Below are 20896 nucleotides of genomic sequence, written 5' to 3'. Positions count from 1 at the left end.
TGGTTTGTGTTGTTGGATTATTTTATTTGGTTGGTCTAGGCTATTTTTGAAGTTCCTACTTTCCTTTGATTTAAAAATTCAATTTAAATTTCATTTGAATTACACAGACATATCTCTGGGTTAGTCTAGAGCAGTGTGGACTCTGGGTTGCTGTCAGACTTTCCCCAGACTTACACAGCTGAAAGAAAAATTTCTATTCCAGTTTCTTCTCTCTGCTGCCATGGAGCTGTTGTCCAGGAGCAGTGTGGTAGAATCATAATTCTTGAGTGCTTCTCAGGGTTCCCTGAAAAGCATCACCAAATTAGTTTCCCCTCTTTCAGGGAAAGCTTGCATGGTTACTTTACTGTTCAGAGAGTTTTGTAATCATACTTGACTATAATCAGTTATTTTTTAAAATCAAAAACCCTCAAGGCCTGTGGTTTCAGTTAACACTAAGCTGGATACCTGCCATGTCGGACAAAGGTGCCATCATGAAAGGTTGTGTGTTCCAATTGCCCTGAAAGGACTAAGAGGAAATTCCCTACCCTTCAAAAACAGGGGTTCAGAAAATGTCTTATCCCACCCTTCATTTGGAAGATTTTCAGCTATTAATGGTGCATTTGTATCTTTTCTCACCCAAAGTCTTCTGTAAAAAGAAGGAAAACCATAACCCAAGAGCTGGAAGAAGATGGAAGTAGGTAGGTGATCAAGGGCATGATGTCACAGTCTGGATTTTGCCCGTAATCTACATTTTGGAATCTCTGTCCCTGGATTTACCAAACTGCACTCTTGGGCAGTGCTGGTACTCCTGCCCTATGAGCCTTTCTCCATCATTCCTTTTTCCTTCTCAAAAGTAATCAAAATTATCATGAATTAATCAGCTATCTGTTTCACAGGCTCTGGGAAGAATGGCTCTGACACAATTGCAGTAGTACAGAAAGGAGAACATTTTGAGTTTAATTCATGGGAACTTTCTAAGATGATGGTGTTGCTGAAGCCCCAGTCTTTTGAAACTGTATCTGAGGAGCTCATATGGAGAGTAAGGTGACATAATAGGATTGCAGACTTAGGAAATGTGACTATTTGGATCTTTCTGGGAAAGAGCTATTACAATTGAAGGATTTTTCCATGTTAGCTAGAGCAGTGATTGTATTTGAAAATTACTTTTCATTCTTGCTGTGGAAGACTTAATTTAGCTGGTATGTGTAAGAAAATTCTTTTGACAGCAGCCCTTTCAATTTGTCTGCCTTGAAGGCACCAGTGTGCAGCTGCATGGATGGTAATCCCATCTGTCCAGTGCAAACTGCGGAAGAGGATCATGCAGAAATGTGGTTGGAGCAAGCTTTAGCTGTGGCTGCTGCATGTTTCCAGCAGGCAGACTGCTCAGGTGAGATAAGCAGTACTCTGTTCTGGCCAGTGTTGCTGGGAGGAGTGCTGGGGAGCGTATTTAGGTTGTGCTCAGTGTGGCCGAGAGACCAAGAAGTGGCAAGGGAGAGGTGGGGGCGAAAGAAAGGATCAGAGTCTTCTACAGTTGAGCATTTGCTCCTGGGAACCAATTAACTACTTCTAACAAAAAAACCCCAAAGCTAAGGATTTCAAAATTGGACATTAAATTAGTAGTTTAGGCATAGCAAATCACTAGATCATTTTATCTGGAGGCCAGAATGGATGAGATGATGCCCAAACAACTGGCTTTGGGGACTGACTGGTAGTGCTGAGCTGGAGGAACAAGCCCTATACAACAAGCAGGATCAGAAGGGATTTTGTGCCCCTATAAATGCTGCATTTAACTAATGGCTTGGATTTAATCTGCTTCTCATTGCATGAAATAGATGGACATTTTTCAGGCCTTATTTTCCATTAACTGATAATGAAGGATGGAGGGGAAGTCATAATCCAAAAGCCAACAAATTATGTTTCAGGTGGTGTTTGCATTTCGTGTACATTTGAAAAACTGCTGGCTCCCGCGGCCTGAGCAGGGCTGCTCTCTGCCCTTCTGCCCTGGGCAAGCCAGCGGGACGGGCGCCTGCCAGGCCAGAAGAAGCCGCGGAAAGGCTCGGAGCGTCCGTTCACTTCTTCCTCCGGTCATCCGTCCCCCGGCAGCTGCCCGTGGCCACCCCCGCTCCGCCCTGGACACGGGCTCCGCCAAGAGAGGGGCCCTCGGAGCAGGAGCCGGGCGCCGCGGCGGGGGCGGTTCCGGGACCCCCGTGGGGCCGCGCCCGGGGGATGCCGCGGTACGGGACCGAGCCCGGCGCGGCGCCGCCTTCCGGGGGCGGTGCCGCGGGCGGCGGCCCCAGCCGGGCTGCAGGGAAGCGCCCGCCCCTGCCGCCCCCGGCGCGGTAAGATGGCGGCCGCGGCTCAGGCGCTGAGCGGCACCGGGCTGCTCCTGGCCGCCGCCGCCCTCGCCCTCCTGGCCGTGGCCATCGGCACCGACTCCTGGTACGAGACGGACGCGCGGCGGCACCGCGAGCGCTGCCGCGGCTTCGGCCACAAGCGCAGCGACCCGCCCGGCTCCATGTCGGCGCCCAGCTCGCACCTGCCGCTCCGCGCCCGACCCCCGCGGGCGCTCCTGCCCGCCGCGGCGAGACCGGGCCGGCGGGCGGGCGCGGACGGAGCCCGGCGGAGCCGTGGCTCCCGGTGTCCCTGGCGTGCTGCGGGAAGCGGCGAGCGCGGCCCTGACCCCATCCCGGGGTCCTGTGCGCCTCCCTCTCCGCTAGAAATGCTGCAGTGCTGGGTGGGACCACGTCCTCAGAGAGCCCCCTCGGGGGCCCAGTGCAGGGCCTGGCTCTCGGTGGGCGTCCGCCTAACCCCGACACTTTCTTCTAATTGAGTGCTGAGAAACATGCAGTGTTGTTGATAGCGCTGTGATTTTTGCGGCAAGGTGAAAGGGACCTGTTGTTCCCATTCTAGCATGAGGGAGTTCTCATTGCTGCAGTGGATTGCCAGGCTTTCATGGTGGCAGTTGTCACTCAGGGCCCCCAGGGTGAAAGGGGAGAAAGCTATGGATCTTCTACTTCTGTGGCACATGGTACAAAGCCAAGCAGGCCATGAAGTATAAATAAAAGTCCTGCACTTGATGGTACAAATAACGTATTGGGCTGACCCATGAAGTCAATGGGTTATGTATGGTTAATGATAAATAACAGGACTTAGTGTTCCAGCAGGTACATATTAGCACAGAGAGAGTAGGAGTTGGGAAAAGTGCTTCCATTGAGGCACAAAATGGAAATGCTATCTTAAGAAAGCGAGAGCAGTTCTTCAGCTTGGCTTCCAACTGTGACGCCAGTCCTGCACAGCAGAGGCTGGATAGACTGGCACTGTGAATCTCAGCTCGTCTTTGTCCCTTCTTTCCAATGCACAGCAGTGACTCTTACTTCTCGAAACTCTAGTGCTGTGTGCTTAGCTTCTTTCTCTATTTATTCTCCTAGGATCCATTTTATGTCATTTCATTTTTATTTCCGTGCTGAGCTCCTTTCACTAAAAGGGAACTCATTAATTTCTTTCTATTAATTGTGGCTCTCATGTAAAATATTTATCTATTTTTTTGCTTCACATCAAGCAAAATGCTTTCAGCTCCTGCTGAGATTAGCTAAGATGGGGGAACAGGTGGGAAGAATACTGGTTTGCTCCTCAATTCTTCTCTTTCTGAGGTATTTTCCCAACACCACAGCAAGTCGGACAGGGAAGCTAGAGTCTGCATTCTACATGAGGCCATTACAGGGTGGTGAATGGTCTTTCTCAGTTTTGATGAATAAAACTGGAAGGACTCTAAATCCAAAATGTTTTCTGTTTACTTTGTTTCCTTTTCCCCCCCAGCTGTTCTAATAAAAGACCTTGCCTTTCCCTACAAAAAGCGTTGCCCCCCTTATATTCTTTGCCTATTAGGACAGCAGTTGCTACTGTAAAGATTTATGTGTCATCTTATAGAGGGAAATTATTAATAATAGTTCTTGTAGAATCAGATCTTTAAATAGGTATGACTCTCTTATCCCGTCTCCTGACCTGCTTTACTAGCAGCCTTTCCTCATTCCCACTGTGTCTGTCTTTTCTCTGACAGCTGTGATTAAGCAGCCTTTTCCGACTGGTGGTCAGGTGTGGCTGCATCTGAGCTGTTCTCTGAAGCATGATACCAGATCTGGTGCTTCTGAAAAAGAAAAGCAGGTATTTTTTCCCCTTGTGTGACCTGAAGATTGCTCCTGTGCACTGCTAAAGTCCTATTCCTCCTCAATTTTCATTAAGTTTTCAACTAGCTCTTTGGTGATGTGTGATGCCTTTCTTTATTCCTGGTATTTCTCAATCTAGATATTTTTATGGTCTTTTAGTGAAAGAGGAGTAAATTTGATTTTTTTTCTCACAGTTCTGTGGTAATTTTGGTTTGGGTTTATAGTCTCCATTTTTTTCTAGTCTCTCTGGAATAAGATTTCTTTCCTTTCTGCATCTCTCCTGAATTCTGAATAAATTACTTAAGTCCATAAATACACTTATCCATATAGATAATTCCATGGATTTCTAGTCCTGTATTTATCTACTGCTATTAATACAAAGCAGTTTCATGGAAACTTGCTTACTTGAGCATTGTAACTAATGATGCATATACATTTATATATCTGGGATATTAAAAAAAGCAAAATATATTCACTTCATATATTTAAAAGGAAAAAACTAGTCAGAAAATGTAGTGCAAAACTGAGAGGTGGGAAATGTTTAAATGTAAGATGGGAATGATATGTGAGATTTTTCTTAAAATGCAAAATGACTATTTTGGAACTGTGAAAAAATACACAGTTTCATTTTAAAAATACAATTAAAAGGCAAAAGAAGGAATGATGTAAAAACCACATGGGGAAAATGGAGATCAGCAGTAAGTAAGAGATAGAAGGCAAAGAACTGAACCATTTGGTGAGGAAACTGAGAGGATCTCTGTGCACATATGGGAGGTTCTCTGAGTGTAAGAACATGAGAACTACACGTCATCGTGTAGAGCCTGTGCTGTGTGGATTCCACATTCAGTAACTGATGCTACAACAAAAACCATCTGCATGGACTTAAGCAGTAAAGTCCTGCAGGGATTCACTATATCTTTTTTAGGGGTCTTTTCTACCTATTAGTAGAGTAAAAAAGTGTTGCTTACAAAATGGTGACAGTAGAAGATGATGAATTGGGAAAGATCCATTCTAACAGGCTGCTTTGGATGACTTGGTGGGCTCATTGAACGGCTTTAACATCCCTAAACTGAAGGAATTAAAAAATAAAAAGTTCATCACTGTTGATAAACCAGGGATTTTTATTGCTTCTCAGACTTGCTCTGAAAAGTCTCTGAGGTAGGACTGGTACATCTCATATATACTGAAAAGACTTCTTGGTACCACAGTGTAGCTGAGAAAGTGAGGAGAACCACTGGATGCTTAAGCAGAGGAACACAACAGTTTGGGGCCATGGTGAGGCCCTTGAGAGAAAACTGCTCAGTCCTGGTGTCTGTACTTCCCATTCTTTCTGACTGATGGAAGGTGGAAAGAGTTACAGGATTGCCTGTGAGGGCTGCAGAGGATCTATTAAAGTGGCAAGTTTAATAAATTTGTTCTGTTTGGTCATGGCCCTTGGTATGTATGTTCTGTCAGTGGGATCTTTAAGAGTTCTTGTGGTATTTTAAAGGAAGGTTGATTCATTTGATCTGGTGGCCCTTGGGTAATGATGTGGACAGAGTGAATGCATGGTGCTCCTTACAATCCTGGGCAGAAACGGTAGGAAAATGCCAGGAAGCTTCAATGGCTGGTTGGTTCTGGAGCATGAAGGAGGGGAGGGCCAGGCCTCACGTGGTATTTAGTTGTTAACTGGCTGTGGCTGCTCATGGGCAGTAGGGGGTCTCTCCCAGTGTGTGAGAGTCCAATGCTCTGATACTGGGCCACGTAGCAGAATTGAAAATGAATCCCTCCATTTCTTCATAAACATCTGGCATGTTGTGTAAAGAAAACCCGCATGTCTCAAAGTTGGAAACAAAAACTAAACTGAAAATCAGGGTGTGCTAATTCAGGATTACAGACTGAATGTATCACAGCAGGGTTGGTGTTTCCATGTTTCTGGCAGTTTAGGAACAAGGGGCCTGTGCTCTGCCTGGGTATCTGGCTAGTCTGGAATGCATCCTCTGACCTTTCCCATCCTTCATCTTCAGTCAGGAGAAAGGACTCGTCCAGAGACACTCACATGTGCTCTTCCAAGGGCTGTGTGAGTTCCAAGGGGAACCTGTCTGCAGTTGCAATGCTGAGGGGTAAAAAAACCATGTTGAGGACAAGGTGTTAGAAGCAATGTTGGCTGTGAGAAGGCATGGGAATGTAGCTGGGCCATGAAAGTGTCAGAGTGACACTGCTGGATGCCGTTCATGTTTATTTTTTAATCAAGAAAATTGTACATGCAGTGTGACTCTCACAGAGTTCTGTTAAAGCCCTTAGAAATGCTGGCATCAGGCTGTCCATCTGACCTTTTTCTTGGATGTGTGCTTTATGGTTCACTAATGATCTGGAGGAGAAGGAGGCACCTGCCTCCTTCTGTCCCGTATCCCCAATGTACTGGTGTGCCAAAACAGACAACACACACTTGTTGTTCACCACATGACTCTGTTCTATTCAAGCCCTTGCCTGAAGGCAAAAGTTTTATTTTTGGCAGGCTTTCTTATGGTACTTGTCTGAGTGTGTTGTAAACAAAAAGGAAGTCACTTTGCTAGCAGGTTTCTGAAATGAAGGGCAGGATGCTGTCCTTGTTTTATAGACTGTGATTTCAGGTATGTAAGGCTCAGGTCCAAGGACTTACTGGAGTACCTTTGAAACAACTTTACTTAACAATAACTTTGGGACTGCAAACCTGGTTTTGATTTTTACTTTTTTTCTTGTGTACTTAGGGAACAAGGTGTTATATGACTTTAAATGCAGTCCTGTGGAGTACCTGGCCATATTTGAGTGCATGGCATCTCTGCAAGTGAGACCTAGAAATTCACTCAAAAAATGGGGAACACAGACTAGTGATGGCAAATGCAAAATTGAGGTTCTGAAGGTTGCCTGGGTGCGTGTTAAAGTTTCCTGGGAGAAAGTAGCTTAGGTATTCAGCTGAGATCACACTCACTGCTTCTCCAGGTCCCTGACTCTCTTGCCTGCCTATATGAACTTTTCTAGAAGATCTGCAGAGAGAGGCCTCCCTTCTTTTGCCTATAGTGGCTCACAGTAGAGTGGGTCCAGCCTGTGCTCTCAGAAAAATGGACTCTTATTGGAAAAACAGCTTGTCCTGGTGTAATCAAAGGCTGTTACCAAGCCTATGGATTAGAGGTCAGCACTGAGCAAAAGCCCTGAAATCTGTGCACTCCTGAGCATTTTTTTTTTCTTGCAAATTTGCTGTTTTAATATAATAGTTATGTGCTAACTATATAAAATTAGCACTTCGAATTCTGGGGAAGAAAGGATTAGGAGTACAGTTTTTAAACCAGAGGCAGAATGAATTTATATCCAAAAATTTCTAAATAACCAGTTTTGTATGGGAAGGTGGAGAGGTTTTAGTTTACATGTTAAACTCTTGGAATTATAAAGAGCAAATATTTTTCTTAGTGACGTCTTAGCTGAGAAGTCTATAGCTTTGATCATAAGGGATGTACATTTCTAGTCTTTGCTTTTTCTGTAATGAGCTATAAAAATAGTAATCCTTGCTCTTATTTAAAATGCTGCTTCATATGTATTACTTGTATGATCAGGAAATATAAGTGCATAAATAATACTTTTAATGAATGCAGTGCATTGTAATCTGAAATCTGATGTCATTAGTTTGTTCTATATACATATTTCTCAACAACACCTGCAAGTCGTGTCCATATTGAAATTGAGTTCAGTCAGCAGTCACAGGTGAAATTTGATTAGATACTGTGGTGTGTTGTATATGGCCTAAGTTCTTAACTCAGATGTCTGCAGCTTTTGCAAATGAACTGGCACCCTCTGACACTGGGTTGTCTTGCTGATCATTGGCTCAGTGGCTGCACATTGTCCCGAGGTAAGTGCAAGGAGGGAGCCCTGCTCAGCAGGAGGGCCACTGGCTGCAGGTGAAGGGCAGCCCCTCTGTGTATTGTGTGCAGCTGGAAGTGCTCTGTGCTGCTGGGGAAGCAGCAGGGAGCCGCAGCAAGGGAAGGGGTGGTGGGAAGCACAGCTGAGAATTGGAGCTCGCTTGAAAAGGGAGGAAAGTCAGATCACCTTTCCCTCCCTTGCCTGATGGCTGGAATTGCCTGGGCCTCTCATAGGCAGCTTCTGATCTTGTGAAATGGGGGCTTCCTCTTTGCAGGTCCTTGCAGAAACCAGGTCAGTACAGTCCCAGCGAACATTGTTAGAGAACAAAATCAAGCTTCTCATTGCTGTGGGAGCCACAGAAAGCTCAATTCTTCTGCGTTTTCTAGTGTCTTTTGCAAAGCTGATCACTGAATCTGCATCTCCCTGCTAGTGATTGTTCACCAGCTTAATTAGGTCACTGGCCAGTTGATTGTTTTTGAATGGTTCTTCTGCTCCAACATTCAAGTAGTAGTAATGGCCCTGTAGCCACTGTTTAAGAGGAACTTTTTCTGCTATTTAACTCTTTTATCTTTCTGGTTGCTCTCTTCTACTTCACCATTCTCCCCCAATTTCTAAATTAAAAATCCCTTTCTGGAAAAGCATGCTTCTAAGTTCACATTTACATCTGGGGTACACTTTTCTTTAAGCTATAATGGAAACATAGTATTCTACCTGGATACTACTGCTCATTGAAAGTAAAGCAAAGAGCCAATGACTATTGGAGTGTATTCAAAAGATTCTCCTATGCAGTTCACTTTCCAGCATTCATTCAAAATTTTCAAAGTGTTACGATTCTGTCTTCTTAGAGATGAAGCGGTCCTGTTGGTGCTTGGCCACATTCTTGTCTCCTTAGACATCCCAAAAAAGATCATAGCAGTTCCTCTAGACAGCTTTTAGACATGTTTTTCCTGACTGTCTTTAAGCTTTAATAGCCGTTTAACTTCAGCTATTGCTTCTTGGAGAGACACCTGGCTCCTGCTTTGCTGGTATTTCTTAGTAGGTTCTCTCCCCTCCCAATCCCAAAGCCTTTGAATTAAACAGCTCTTTTTTGGCTACATTTACCCTGTTACTGAAGGCTTCCCTTGTGCGAGCTCTGCTGGGCTAGCCAGCCCAGCAGCAAGTGCAAGGCCAGGGGGATTTCATGCTGTTTCATACTGATGTGTCTTTACAGGAGTCATCCAGCGCTGCACTGCTGTGAAGTACCACTACACCTCCAGCTCTCTGCCTCGCAACTTGCCCATCAACATCACCAACACCATCCGGCAGGATGAGTGGCACGCGCTCCGTAAGTAGCCCGGAGCAGGGCTCAGGAATGTTTGCATCGCTAAATGCCTTAATGCAATGCCAGCTGAGGGCTCGGGATCACCTCATCTAAGCGTGGCACTGGGCTCTAAGCATAGATACAGATTGATTAGTGAGGAAGTGCAAGCAGCCAGCTGTATGGTTGGGGGGCGGGGCATGGGATTTGGAGAGGCTTAAAGCTGGGAATTCAGGAATACAGATGTGTGTAGTGAATTGCAAGGTGTCATTGTATTCTGGATCTGGGCACAGACAGTTCCTAGCTGGCTTACAGCAAAGGTGCTGCATCACTGTATAGATCCTGTTGCAATTTTCTGTGTGCACACCAGTGACCTGATGCAACCCCCTGGTGACCAGTTCTTTTAGGGAACATCTCAGTTTGTCTTTGCACCAGCACCTGGCCCACAAGCTGCCTGATGCTCAAGTCCTTCCCACACAGATAACTGACCTGTAGCCTGTGACTGAGAATTATTTAATCAGTTTTGGTTTTTTTTTTGCTCCTGCTTCTCTCTGTTTTTTTGTTCTATTGCTCACATAATTCAACATTGCCCCTGTCAAGTGGGAGTCAGTGCCAAGGAAATCCTAGTTCAGCTGGAGACTGAACTAGGACAGCAATTTTACTATGGATAGCAAAGTGCTGTTCATGACACTCGTACCCCAAGCTTTTTTTTTTTTAGAGCTTATTACTGGAGTTGTTCCCATAATACTGTATTGATCTGCTGTCTGCTTCTGTCTTCCCACTATTCCTCTTTTCAGTTCACACTGTGTGCTTCCCTTGCACTAGTCATTTTGTCCTCTCTAGTGTCCCTTCTTGCTTCTTTTGTTTCTATTTTCAGCAGAAATTTTTCTCCCCCGACAAACTCTGTCCCAAAGAAAGATGCCACAGAAAAAAAAAAAAAGAAAAAGCCCTTGCAGTACTAACATGATTTTGTGATGCACTCCTTCTGTACCATGCTGGTACTTTGGATCAGGACAGAAACGCTCTCCAGTTGCACAGTGTCCAGCACAATGGAACCATTTTAGATGGATTCCTTTAGTTTCAGTATAATGGGCAAACTATCTACCTCAAAGAAGCTATGGGAGGAGAAGTCCATGCTTGAAGTATAAACTTAGAACCAGTAAATCCACATCTGGCCTCTGCACTGGCTGTTTTCTCTAGGTACTGCCATCTTTATGTCTTTTGTCTTGCTTTTCTCCTTTTCCTCCAGATCTGCGGAGGATGACGGCTGGCTTCATTGGCATGGCAGTCTCCATCATCCTGTTTGGGTGGATCATTGGTGTGCTGGGCTGCTGCAAACAGCAGGAGCTCATGCAGTACGTGGCTGGGCTGCTCTTCCTAATGGGAGGTGAGAGCCTTTTGCTTCTGCTCCTCAAGTCACCACATTCAGTATTGCTGCCTTGTAAAAATAAAAGTAAAGTCAGGACACAACAACTACATGAAGCAGTAACTTAGTGCAGCAAACTGTCAGCACAGTGCAGTTGCTGCTTCCAGCACTGGGCAGGATCTGCGCTTGTGTGGGTACTGCATGTTTCTCAGTAGACCCTGATGTGTGTGTATGAGCCTTCTGCTCTGGAGAGCTGGTGTGTAGCCACGGGGACCATGTGCACAATGAGCACAGTCCTCTGGCTTGCTCCAAGCGTGCAGCCTGTGGCTCCTGTCAGACAGCTCAGCCCAGCTTTTCCTAGGAATCATGACAAACAGAGGTTAATGTAGAGCATCTTTCTGGTACTCAGAGATGCTTAGATCTTCATGTAATGAAGAAGTCCAAACCAGCCAAGTCTGGGAGGACATCGGCCCAGTGATAAGGATGTGAGCTCAGTGCTTGCCAGGGGTGTTACATCTGTTTGTCCTGGGTGGGAGGAGACTTTCTGAATGGTCAAAGGTTTTTCTGAACTTTGATTTTTCAACCTGAAAATGGGCAGTATAGATCTGGAGTCTAGTATACTAGTGTATATTAAACATACTTCTTAGGCTTTTTTCTCCTCTGTATAGGTGTTCAGTGAATGTGTAGCAGATGACAAAAATCTGGGCACGCTTTGTGGGCCTAGAGTACAGCTGGCAGAAGTGTGGGTGCTCCTAGTAGAAACCAAAAAGTGCTGCACTTTGCAGCCCTGGGATTTGGTGAGCTAATTACCTTTCATAGCAGAAACTGGCCAAGTACTGTCTGGAACCTGACGACATTAGACACTGGAAATAGTCTCAGGAGAATCAAAGCATGGTGAACTATGACTGAGTTCAAAATTGCAATGAAAGGTGCTAAGGTAGTACTGTTTTTTTTGTGAAGAAAGGTATCCTGTAGTCCTACATATTTTCCTTTTTTTTTTCTCTGCCTTATAAGGAGAGTGGCTGGTAAGACTGCAGAAAAAACCCTAAGGGTAATTCTTGATTTTGAAAATTCTTGACTTTGAAAATACTGAGGGAAAAAAACAGAGCATAATTAACCTGTCTGAGGGCAGTGTAGAAGCCTCTTGCTTTTCTCCTGCAGGTACTTGCTGTATCATCTCACTCTGCACTTGCGTAGCTGGGATCAATTTTGAGTTATCCCGCTATCCTCGCTACGTCTATGGGCTGCCAGAGGACATCAGTCATGGCTATGGCTGGTCCATGTTCTGTGCCTGGGGGGGCTTGGGCCTCACCCTGCTGGCTGGGTTCCTCTGCACTTTGGCCCCATCACTCAACACCTCCCGGGCATCCGTACAAAAACCCAGACAAGAGAACGGGGCCGTGTGACCCCAGAGAGAGCGAGGAGAGACTCTGGAAAGCGCAGCCTGGGCAGAGCTGTGGGTTAACACCAGGAAGAGGTGGCATGTCGGCGTGTGGAGAGCAGTGCCAGAGCTGTCGAAATGCCAGCCCATGGGACGCTGCTACAGCCTCCAGTCGCAGACACGGACATTGCGAGTAACTCCAGGTTTGAATTATTGGCAACTTGATCATTGATGGTTTAAGGGGGACAGTTCTTTCAATTTGTTTTTCTTCTGTTTACAAGGGATTAAGTCCAAGATTGTGTCTTTTTTTTGTGCTGTTTTTTTGAACTGTACCTCCATGGTCCTGTTATTGTCCAGTTGTAAGGGATGTTTACGCACCAACTCTATTGCTGCAGGTCTGTGTAGTTCAGACCCAATTTAGGGCAAGGAGCTAAGTGAAGTTGGCTTGAACACTTTTGCAACAGGCATGTCTAGTGTTGGCTCAGGCCATCCTTTCCCAAAAGAACCTTGATCTAAGCCGAGGTTGAGGCCAAAGAATTAGCCCATTCTTAGTATTAATTTATTTAAATCAGAAACCTGTGCTATTCCATGCTGTGGATTCAGCTATTTACTCACTACTCAAACCATTTCCAAAAGGAGCTAGCTGTAACTGAGCAGCAAGTCTCCAAGAAAACTCTTATGGACTGGGAAAACAGAGGGAAGTTTTTCTCAGCTTCTTACACAGTGAAAATTACTCATCTGGCTAAGTAACATGCCCTTGTTTTAATGGGGAGTTGTACGCAACATGCAGCTTTTAACTATTCCACCAGAGGTACATTTTTCAACATGTGTCATAGTTTGAGCTGCCAGCACCAACTTTCACTTCTGAACTAACTTCTGGGTGCAACTCCTATTCTGTGAAAGGAGATGAGTAATTCTCCCTGAGCTCAAATAACAGTACTGCTAAAACAGCAGATGTACAGCCCCCTCTAATATTAAAGTCCAAAGGAACCACAGTGTATTTTCCTCAGGAACATGTGGCTTCTGCCCCTTCCAATGTCAAATGCCCTGAGCGCAGCGTGTCAAGAGCATGCGTGTTCTGCTGGAACAAGATCCCTCTCCAAAATGAGCACTAAGGACCTTGGTACCAGCACAAGTACTAGGGCTAACTCAGGAACATCAGCCAAAGTACTTTGGAGTGCATTTTTCTTTCATCCATCTAGTCTTTTTTTCCTTCTCATATCCCCGCCCCTCTCCCAAGTGTCCAAAAACTGCACAGGTAAAGATGAGATGGCCAGCATTTGGAGATGTTTACATTGTATTTAAAATACAATACAGTGGCATGTAAGATACTTAATGCTAAAGTCAGTGTATTTATGAAAAGTGTAATTTTTAAATGGAAGTTGTAATTCTCAACTGGCATTAAAAGTACTGAAAGACTTGCTCAGTGAATGAAACCTTGGAATTCTTTTATGACTAATGATCTGACTGGTTCCCCAGAGCTCACATACACATACCAGCAACAGTGTTAAAGCTTCCAAGAGTTAAGTTCAAGTGACAAAGTTAAAACATCATTCGTGTGTGAATTGTGTTCACCCTTGCAAAGTGAGTGTTCCAAAGTTTCAAACTCTAACCAGGCTGTAGGCTGTTCACTGGCTGCGCAGGCAAGAACCAGGGATGCTGTCTGAGCTGCAGGTCATCAATGTCACAGTGCCCTTACTGCAGTATAGCCTCTTGGTCCTCATGAGGAAGTATCAGAGCAGGGTTTACTCCAGTGCTAGTTGGAGGAGGGTCCAAAGGCAGCATGGTGAGCACAGTGCACAGGAGGCTTTTAGCCTCCCTTTTCATGGATGTAGACACACCGAGCAAGGGCGACAGCCCCAACACATCATGGATTTGTTTTTAAAGGGAAAAAATGCTTTATTTTCTCCAGACAGAAAGTGAGTGATATAGTCCAGTCTATTCCTGTCCTCTGCCAAGGCCACAACCTTGACTGGGCAAGGATCAGGCATAGTACTGCAGGTTGGCTTTTTTCTTTGCTTGAACCTCCAGGATTCCCTCCATGTAGTCCTCGTGGGTGAGCTCTGTAGCTCCACGGCGGAGGGCAATCATCCCCTGCCCAATGAGACAGTATTTAGAGAGGGAATGTGAGCACCACACCAGTTCCAAATAACTGCTCCATTCTAGCTTTCACATTTCCCTCCCACCAGTGCTATTCCTATGGAGGAATACTTACCGCTTCGACACACACGGCCTTGCACTGGGCTCCATTGAAATCATCTGTGCAGCGAGCCAGTTCCTCATAGTTCACGTCAGGGCTGATATAAGCAAATGGGGAAAAACGTCTGAGAACATGTACCAAATAGGAAAAGCAACACAGGGAGTTTCCTCAGCCCCACAGTGAGCTCCCAACAAGTGACTGCCAATCACTTCTCAGCACTGAGGTACCATCGTGAGTGACAAAAAGAACCCCAAGAGACCACACCTGACATTCATTTTGCGTGAATGAATCTGCATAATTCTGGCTCTGGCCTCTTCATTAGGCATTGGGAACTCGATCTTCCGATCTAATCGTCCAGAGCGGAGCAAAGCTGGGTCCAAGATATCAACCCGGTTGGTTGCAGCAATCACCTAAGCAAAAGTAGGATCATCAATGTGAGGCACCTAGAAGACAGGCTTCTTCTCCCCAAAGATTCACCAAGCTTCTTCCCTGGACACTGTTTTCCATCCCCTGCTAGACCACCCTGGACCTCAGCAGCACTCCCTGCTAGCTCCCAACCTTGACTTGTGTGTTGGGCTGGAAACCATCAAGTTGATTAAGTAGCTCCAGCATGGTCCTCTGCACCTCCCGATCACCGGCCTTCTCACTATCAAACCTGAGGGGAAACAAGGACAAAACTGTCAGTATGAACCTGACCACCCTGTCCCTATGTTTTTAATCACATCAAAACACTGAATGACTGTAGTTCATGCTCTTTGGCTGAGGTGTTCCAAATTTTTCCTTGAAACTACAGTCCTACCACGATGAGGACTGCAACTAGAATAACTGTCAGAGCACCTAAGACTTTTAGTCCTTAGAGCTGAATGGGGCTTATGTTGTCCAGGCCCATGTAGTAAATGAGGGTGAACATCTCCAGGTGCCTGCTGCAGAGAGAAAACAGTTATATAAAGCAGGAGGCTATCAGACAGATCCCAAGATCTGACAAACTTTGCTCCTGAGCCCAAGGATTGTAGCAACTGCTATCTATCTGTGACTGTGTTCACACTCTCTGAGCAAGCCATGCTTTAAAAGGCTCTTACATACACGGGCAAAGGAGGCTGCTAGGCAGCTCTCAAGAACTTTACAACATGGACTAGAGCTCACCTTTTAGTGCCAATGGCATCCAGTTCGTCAATAAAGATGATGGAAGGAGCTTTTTCCTTCGCAAGAGCAAAAGCATCACGTACCAGCTTCGCTCCATCGCCAATGAACATCTGCACAAGTTGTGGACCTGCCAGCTTCAGGAACGTGGCCTGGGAAGGGAAAGACAATCAATCCTAGGCCTCATTTCACGATAGGGTCACTTCTGAGTACTATAAGAAGTCCTTAATTAAAACAAGCAAGCAAGCAAATAGGAAAATCCCAGCCTTTGTAACACCAATTTGTGTGTATGACCTTCTTCACCTGGAGGTGTTCTTACTCTTTGTCAGGTACTATTCTACAGCTGCACACACTTTCACAGGTTCCTTTTACCTTGGTCTGGGCAGCACATGCTCGAGCTAGAAGTGTCTTCCCTGTTCCTGGAGGTCCATACATCAGGACTCCTTTGGGTGGCTGGATACCCAAATTTTCAAATTTCTCCTTATGATTCATCGGCAGGACAATTGCCTCCACAAGCTACAACAAAAGAAAAATATTAATATATAAACCCATTTTTCTCCACAGATCCAGGCTGTCTGCTTTAGAGTTGAAGTTCAAAGACTGTTGTCCACAGTCACACCAGAATCTATACATAAAGTATCACCTCTTGGATTTGTTTATCCAGCCCCCCGATGTCACTGTACTGCTCGGTGGGCCTCTCATCCACCTCCATGGCCTTCACCCGTGAATCATACTCCGTAGGCAGAGTCTCCAGGATCAAGTAAGAGTCTTTGTTCACCCCCTGTAAACACAAGTCCTTTGCTTTTAACAGGTTCCTTCAGATAGCACTTAATAAACACGCCATCAAAGCTGATTTATAGACCTCAAGGATGCAAGAAAAACCAGCTTTGACACTGGCATTCATCAAATCACCCCAGCTTGGCAGAGTGGACAATGCCACAGTCACATTTTAAATGAGTAGTCCAGTTCATTTACAATAAAAAGACAGGGTTTAAAAAACTTGCTAAGCGATCTTTAAACTTTCAGCACCTAATTGTATGTATAAAAGGCACACACCCCAAACTGCTTTTCTTTACTACAAACAGTAGTAACTGAACCCATAATACCTATCTATGAAAATTTTAGTAGAGAAATGGTCTTGGGGAAATCTGGACAGATTTGTCTTCTTTCTTAAAGGCAAGACATGCAATTTTCTGGCCACCATCATATCCAACTCTCACAATAGAATCACTCACCACCAGATCTCCAGGCTTCAACTTCTCAGCATCAACCAACCCAATAACAGGCAGGAAATATGTCTGTTAAAAAGAAATCAAAGTGAGCAAAACCAGATGTACCAGGAGAAGATCCTTTGCATCATTCCTCACACCCGGTTGGGCACATGGGTCTTACCTGACGTGTAGAGGTCTTGATCACAGCACACTTGCCCTTTCTCTGGGAATCCAGGTCAATGTTTGCTCCATCCTCCTCCTGGTCATTTGGGTCAACATCCAGCAGCTGAAAACCAGGGTGAAAGAGTTCATAACAATGTTACCAGGCTAGTAGGATTAATGCTTCCAACATACATGCATTAGAAGAAATAAAACTTTCCATCATCCATCAGCAGTAGAGTCCTGAAGGCATTAAAGCCATCCTGTAAAAATTGTTTTCTTCCTTTCCTTATGAAGCAGCACGCAGTAGTGCATAGAAAGGCATAACAAAATCCAGAACAAAGTAGTAGCTAATGGCACTGATTCCTTCTCCCATACAGCAGCTCACATTAAGGCTTAAGCTCATTAAGTTTTTAAACAGTAGTACAAAGCAATCCCATTTTTAATAGCAAACTATCAGCATTCTTCTTCCTATCATCAGAATTACTGAATTACAAAAAGAATGTGATGGAGTAACAGCCATGGCCTTTCATTTGCTGTTTCACAAGTTACAGAGAGCATGTGTCCAATTTCAGATGCTCAAGTTTACACTCAGAAGGGCTGTGCCACCCTCTGATGGTTTTTAAGTACAGATGAACAGTACCCAAAGCTTCAGGAATGACCCAGAGAACAAGTGGGCAAGAGACGTGCACTTCCAGGTCACAAATAAAAACAACAGAAAAACCTGAAAGTCCTGGCTCTGGCAGCACTGGAAGTCTGAGAATACTCCAGGTCTTGAATCCCGGGTGAGTTCCCTGCCTTTCTCCCTGCCACTATAAATTTCACACACTTCTCACGTTACTATGTAAATGCCCACAACCCTCACCTCAATAACATTGGAGACAAGGTATGGCAGGGTTTTGTTCACTTTGATCTTTTCACTGTTTTCTTTGATCTTGTCTTTCATGGCCTGGAGCTCGTGGGTCACTCTCAGTACCTCACTCTTCATGATCTGCAATTGGTACACAGAAGAAAGAAAAAGGAATCGTGTCAGAAAACTGAGGCAAGAAAAAATTAATAGAGTGTTCCAAAAGCAAACAGTTACAGAAATGTAAGTCTGAGGAATAAAGGGAAATGTAATATATAAAAAAGCAAAGCCAGCAAATTAGCCAAAATTTGTTAGGAATCAAGGCTACACAGCCCATTGGTCTCTAACTAATCAATAACCCCAAACAATTTCTTCCCGGTGTCACTTGGTAGCCTCAGCCTGATCAGTGCAACAGCTTACAGGGCTGCAATGTAACCTACATATCAATATGGCCCAGATATGGCAACTGTGGCTTGGTTTGGATGTGATCTTTTAATACATACAGATACACAAGTAACTACATATACACACCTATTTTAGTTATGTTTTGCAAGGTGGCTGGAACTAGATGATCTTTAAGCCCTTTGCAACACCGAGCATTCTATGATTCAGCCTGGAGAAGAGAGGGCTCCAGGAAGACCTCATTAAAGCTGCCTTGTAAGAAAGATGGGGACAGACTTTTTAGTAAGACCTGTTACAACAGGACAAGGGGTATGGGTTTTAAACTTCAAGAGGGTAAATTTACACTGGATATAAGAAATTTTACAGTAAGGACAGCAAAACACTGCAACAGGTTGCCCAGAAACATGGTGGATGCCCCATCCCTGAAAACATTCAAGACCAGGTTGGACAGGGCTCTGAGCAACCTGGTCTAGTTAAAGACATCCCTGCTTATGGCAGGAGCTGGCCTTCAAAGGTCTCTTCCAACCCAAACTATTCTCTGATTCTATGATCACACTAACTGTAAGGAAAAAAAAAACCTCTAAGAAAAAAAGTTCTTACTCCCCATCCAACAGTGGGGATTTTTACACAAGTGCATTTACACAGCTGTCTGCAGTGCTGTCTGGCTGACACTGACAGGCCTTTTCCTGCCTTTCCTGGTTAATCACACAGTGTGCAAATACACACTTTGTGATCCCCACTGAAGTGACTGGAGCACCAAGAGATCTCAGGAGAACTGGTCACACCTCAGTTGGGTGTGCGATTCTGTTCAATGGGGAAATCCACTCTTCACCAAGAAACTATCTTTTTACAAGTCTTTAGAAGCACAATACTGTGCTGTGACACATTCACAGGACAGAACTGTTACAGGAGCCAATACAGAATCTGTTAAATAAAAATGCAAAAAATAATAAATTTGATTTAATAGAACACCCTAGAAAACATTCAAGGAAAACTGAAGGGAGGTTCTTACAAACATTTTGCAATTATAATACTCTTACTATAAAATGAAGAAGGCTACTTCTACTCCTTACTGTATTCTGCAGTTTAAAAATAAGACACATATTTACCCTTACTGTCTTTATAGACTAATAAGGTACATTAGTAAGTCAGAATTACTTGTGGAGCCTGAAGCAGTATAGGATGAAGTTACTCTGTACAACTTATGAAATATTTTATCTCAATACTGGTAAAACGGGGCAGCAAACATTCTAAATTTTTAAGTGCTCTTTTATGCAAAACCTATCTGCTTAACATCTTCATGAATGAACAAGCAAGAGGATGGAATGTTTTCTCCTCGTGTTTGCAGATGACACCAATTTGGGGGGCATAGTTTCGGTGTTCAAAGGCAGAGCTGCCACACAGAAACCTTACAAAAAACGAGGACACGTGTAAAGCCCCGCAGCAGGGAGGGCAGTGCACCCTGCATTGACACACGCTGGTGACTGTCTGGCTGAGGAATGCACCTGGGGGTCTCCGTAAGACAATGAACTGAACAGGAGCCAGCAATGTGCCCTGACAGCAAGGGTGGCAAACGGCATCCTGGGCTGTACTATCACGACTGCGGGCAGTAGATGGAGAGAAGTGTTCAGTCCCCTTTATTCAATACTTTAGATCCTACCTAGAGCACTCAGTCCAGTTTTGGTGTACCCCCATTCAGCAAAGACATTGATAAAATGGACTGAGTTGAGCTAGGGCCACTAAGATGGCTGGGGGCTGGAGCATGGGCCCTCCTGAGGGAGGTGGGTTTGTTCAGCTGGAGAACAGAACTGGGGAAGGACGTATCAAAGAGACTGAACCAGACACTTCACAGCAGTACACAATGGGCAGATGAAATAACAAAGACTGAAACAGGTGCAGCTCAGACTGCAGCAAAGCAAATCTTTATCCTCACGAGGTCTGTCAAGCAGCAGCACTGAACACCCTGCGAAGCGGTGCAGTATGTCTTTAAAGGCTTTCAAGATCCAACCGGCTAAAGCCCTGAGTAGCCTGGGTTATGGCTGACCCTGCTTTGAGAAGGAGTTTGGCCTGGAGATCTGCTCAAGTGCCTTCCAACCTAAATTACCCAAAGATCTTCCTGACTCAGGCCACAGAACAGACTTCTCCCCCCGCCTGCCTACGATCCCCTATGTAACTTTAGCTAAAGCATTCATGGCTGCGTCGAACAGCCGCCCCCTCAGCTTCCTCGGGTCGATGCTCTTCCAGTAATTCTCCCCTACCTTTGTGGTTCAGTATTCCTCAATCTGCCGTTCTCGAGTCAATTAACCGGGTTTAATTTTTTGCTGGCCCGTGGCTGTGCTAACCCGCCCGCCCCGAACAACAGCAGCACAGAGTTCCCGGGAGGGCGGCCCGGCCCGGCTCCGCTCCTCGGCCCGGCTCCGCTCCCCGGTCGCTACCTTGATCTCGCTGTCGAGGAGGCGGGTGCGCTGCACGATCTCCTCCGTGGACATCTTCAGCACCTCCTCGCCGACGCCGTCCTGCGGGGACACAACGGCAGCGTTACCTTCAGCCCGGCCCGCGGCTCGCCACGGCCCCGCCGCCCCGGCCCGGCCCGGCCCCGGCCCCTCACCTCCGACTCATCCCACACCGACGCCATCTTTCTGCCGGCCCGCGGGCACGCGCACGGCGCGGCGGGTTCGGCGCGGCAGATTCCGCACTGCGGTTCCCGGCGGCGCAGGGCGGGCGCACCGCCACGGGCGGGACGGGGGTTCCCTGCACCCTCCCCTCCCCCGGCGCTGCCGCCGCCGCCGCCCCGATAGCGGCCCCGGCACCCGCGGCCGTGCCGAATCTGCCGGCGGGGCGGGGAGCGGCCGGCGGGTCACGTGCCGCCCCCAAACCT

General features: G+C 45.8%; 2 protein-coding genes across 2 annotated transcripts; one reads left to right on the top strand and one right to left on the bottom strand.

Moving 5' to 3' along the window:
• Window positions 1–2323: 2323 nt before the first annotated feature.
• Window positions 2324–13479, top strand: LOC121335140 (transmembrane protein 178B-like). The gene is made up of 5 exons (XM_041402981.1): window positions 2324–2770; window positions 2890–3007; window positions 9226–9339; window positions 10562–10699; window positions 11840–13479. Exons 1-5 carry the CDS (start codon window positions 2324–2326, stop codon window positions 12082–12084), a joined length of 1062 nt encoding a protein of 353 aa, XP_041258915.1. The 3' UTR covers window positions 12085–13479.
• Window positions 13480–13933: 454 nt separating this feature from the next.
• On the bottom strand, window positions 13934–20862 carry PSMC3 (proteasome 26S subunit, ATPase 3). The gene is made up of 12 exons (XM_041414478.1): window positions 20627–20862; window positions 20454–20534; window positions 17635–17760; window positions 16792–16896; window positions 16635–16697; window positions 16043–16180; window positions 15772–15915; window positions 15403–15551; window positions 14818–14914; window positions 14524–14669; window positions 14275–14356; window positions 13934–14153 (listed from the first exon to the last, which is right to left on the bottom strand). The coding sequence occupies exons 1-12, from the start codon at window positions 20651–20653 to the stop codon at window positions 14043–14045; spliced, it is 1269 nt and encodes a 422-aa protein (XP_041270412.1). The 5' UTR covers window positions 20654–20862; the 3' UTR covers window positions 13934–14042.
• Between the last annotated feature and the right edge of the window lie 34 nt (window positions 20863–20896).

The sequence above is a fragment of the Onychostruthus taczanowskii genome, unplaced genomic scaffold (assembly GCF_017590055.1).
Source record: "Onychostruthus taczanowskii isolate IOZ18803 unplaced genomic scaffold, ASM1759005v1 scaffold1, whole genome shotgun sequence".
Lineage (NCBI taxonomy): Eukaryota > Metazoa > Chordata > Aves > Passeriformes > Passeridae > Onychostruthus > Onychostruthus taczanowskii.
This window is presented reverse-complemented; position numbering and strand designations above follow the sequence as displayed.

Coding starts and splice junctions, on each gene's coding strand:
- PSMC3 (XM_041414478.1), bottom strand. CDS start 20,653: ATGGCGTCGGTGTGGGATGAGTCGGAG. Junction 17,761..20,453: donor TCCTCGACAGCGAGATCAAG/GTAGCGACCGGG, acceptor TACCAATTGCAG/ATCATGAAGAGTGAGGTACT. Junction 14,670..14,817: donor AGCCCAACACACAAGTCAAG/GTTGGGAGCTAG, acceptor ACTTTTGCTTAG/GTGATTGCTGCAACCAACCG.
- LOC121335140 (XM_041402981.1), top strand. CDS start 2,324: ATGGCGGCCGCGGCTCAGGCGCTGAGCGGCACCGGGCTGCTCCTGGCC. Junction 3,008..9,225: donor TTCTACTTCTGTGGCACATG/GTACAAAGCCAA, acceptor GTGTCTTTACAG/GAGTCATCCAGCGCTGCACT. Junction 9,340..10,561: donor GGATGAGTGGCACGCGCTCC/GTAAGTAGCCCG, acceptor CTTTTCCTCCAG/ATCTGCGGAGGATGACGGCT.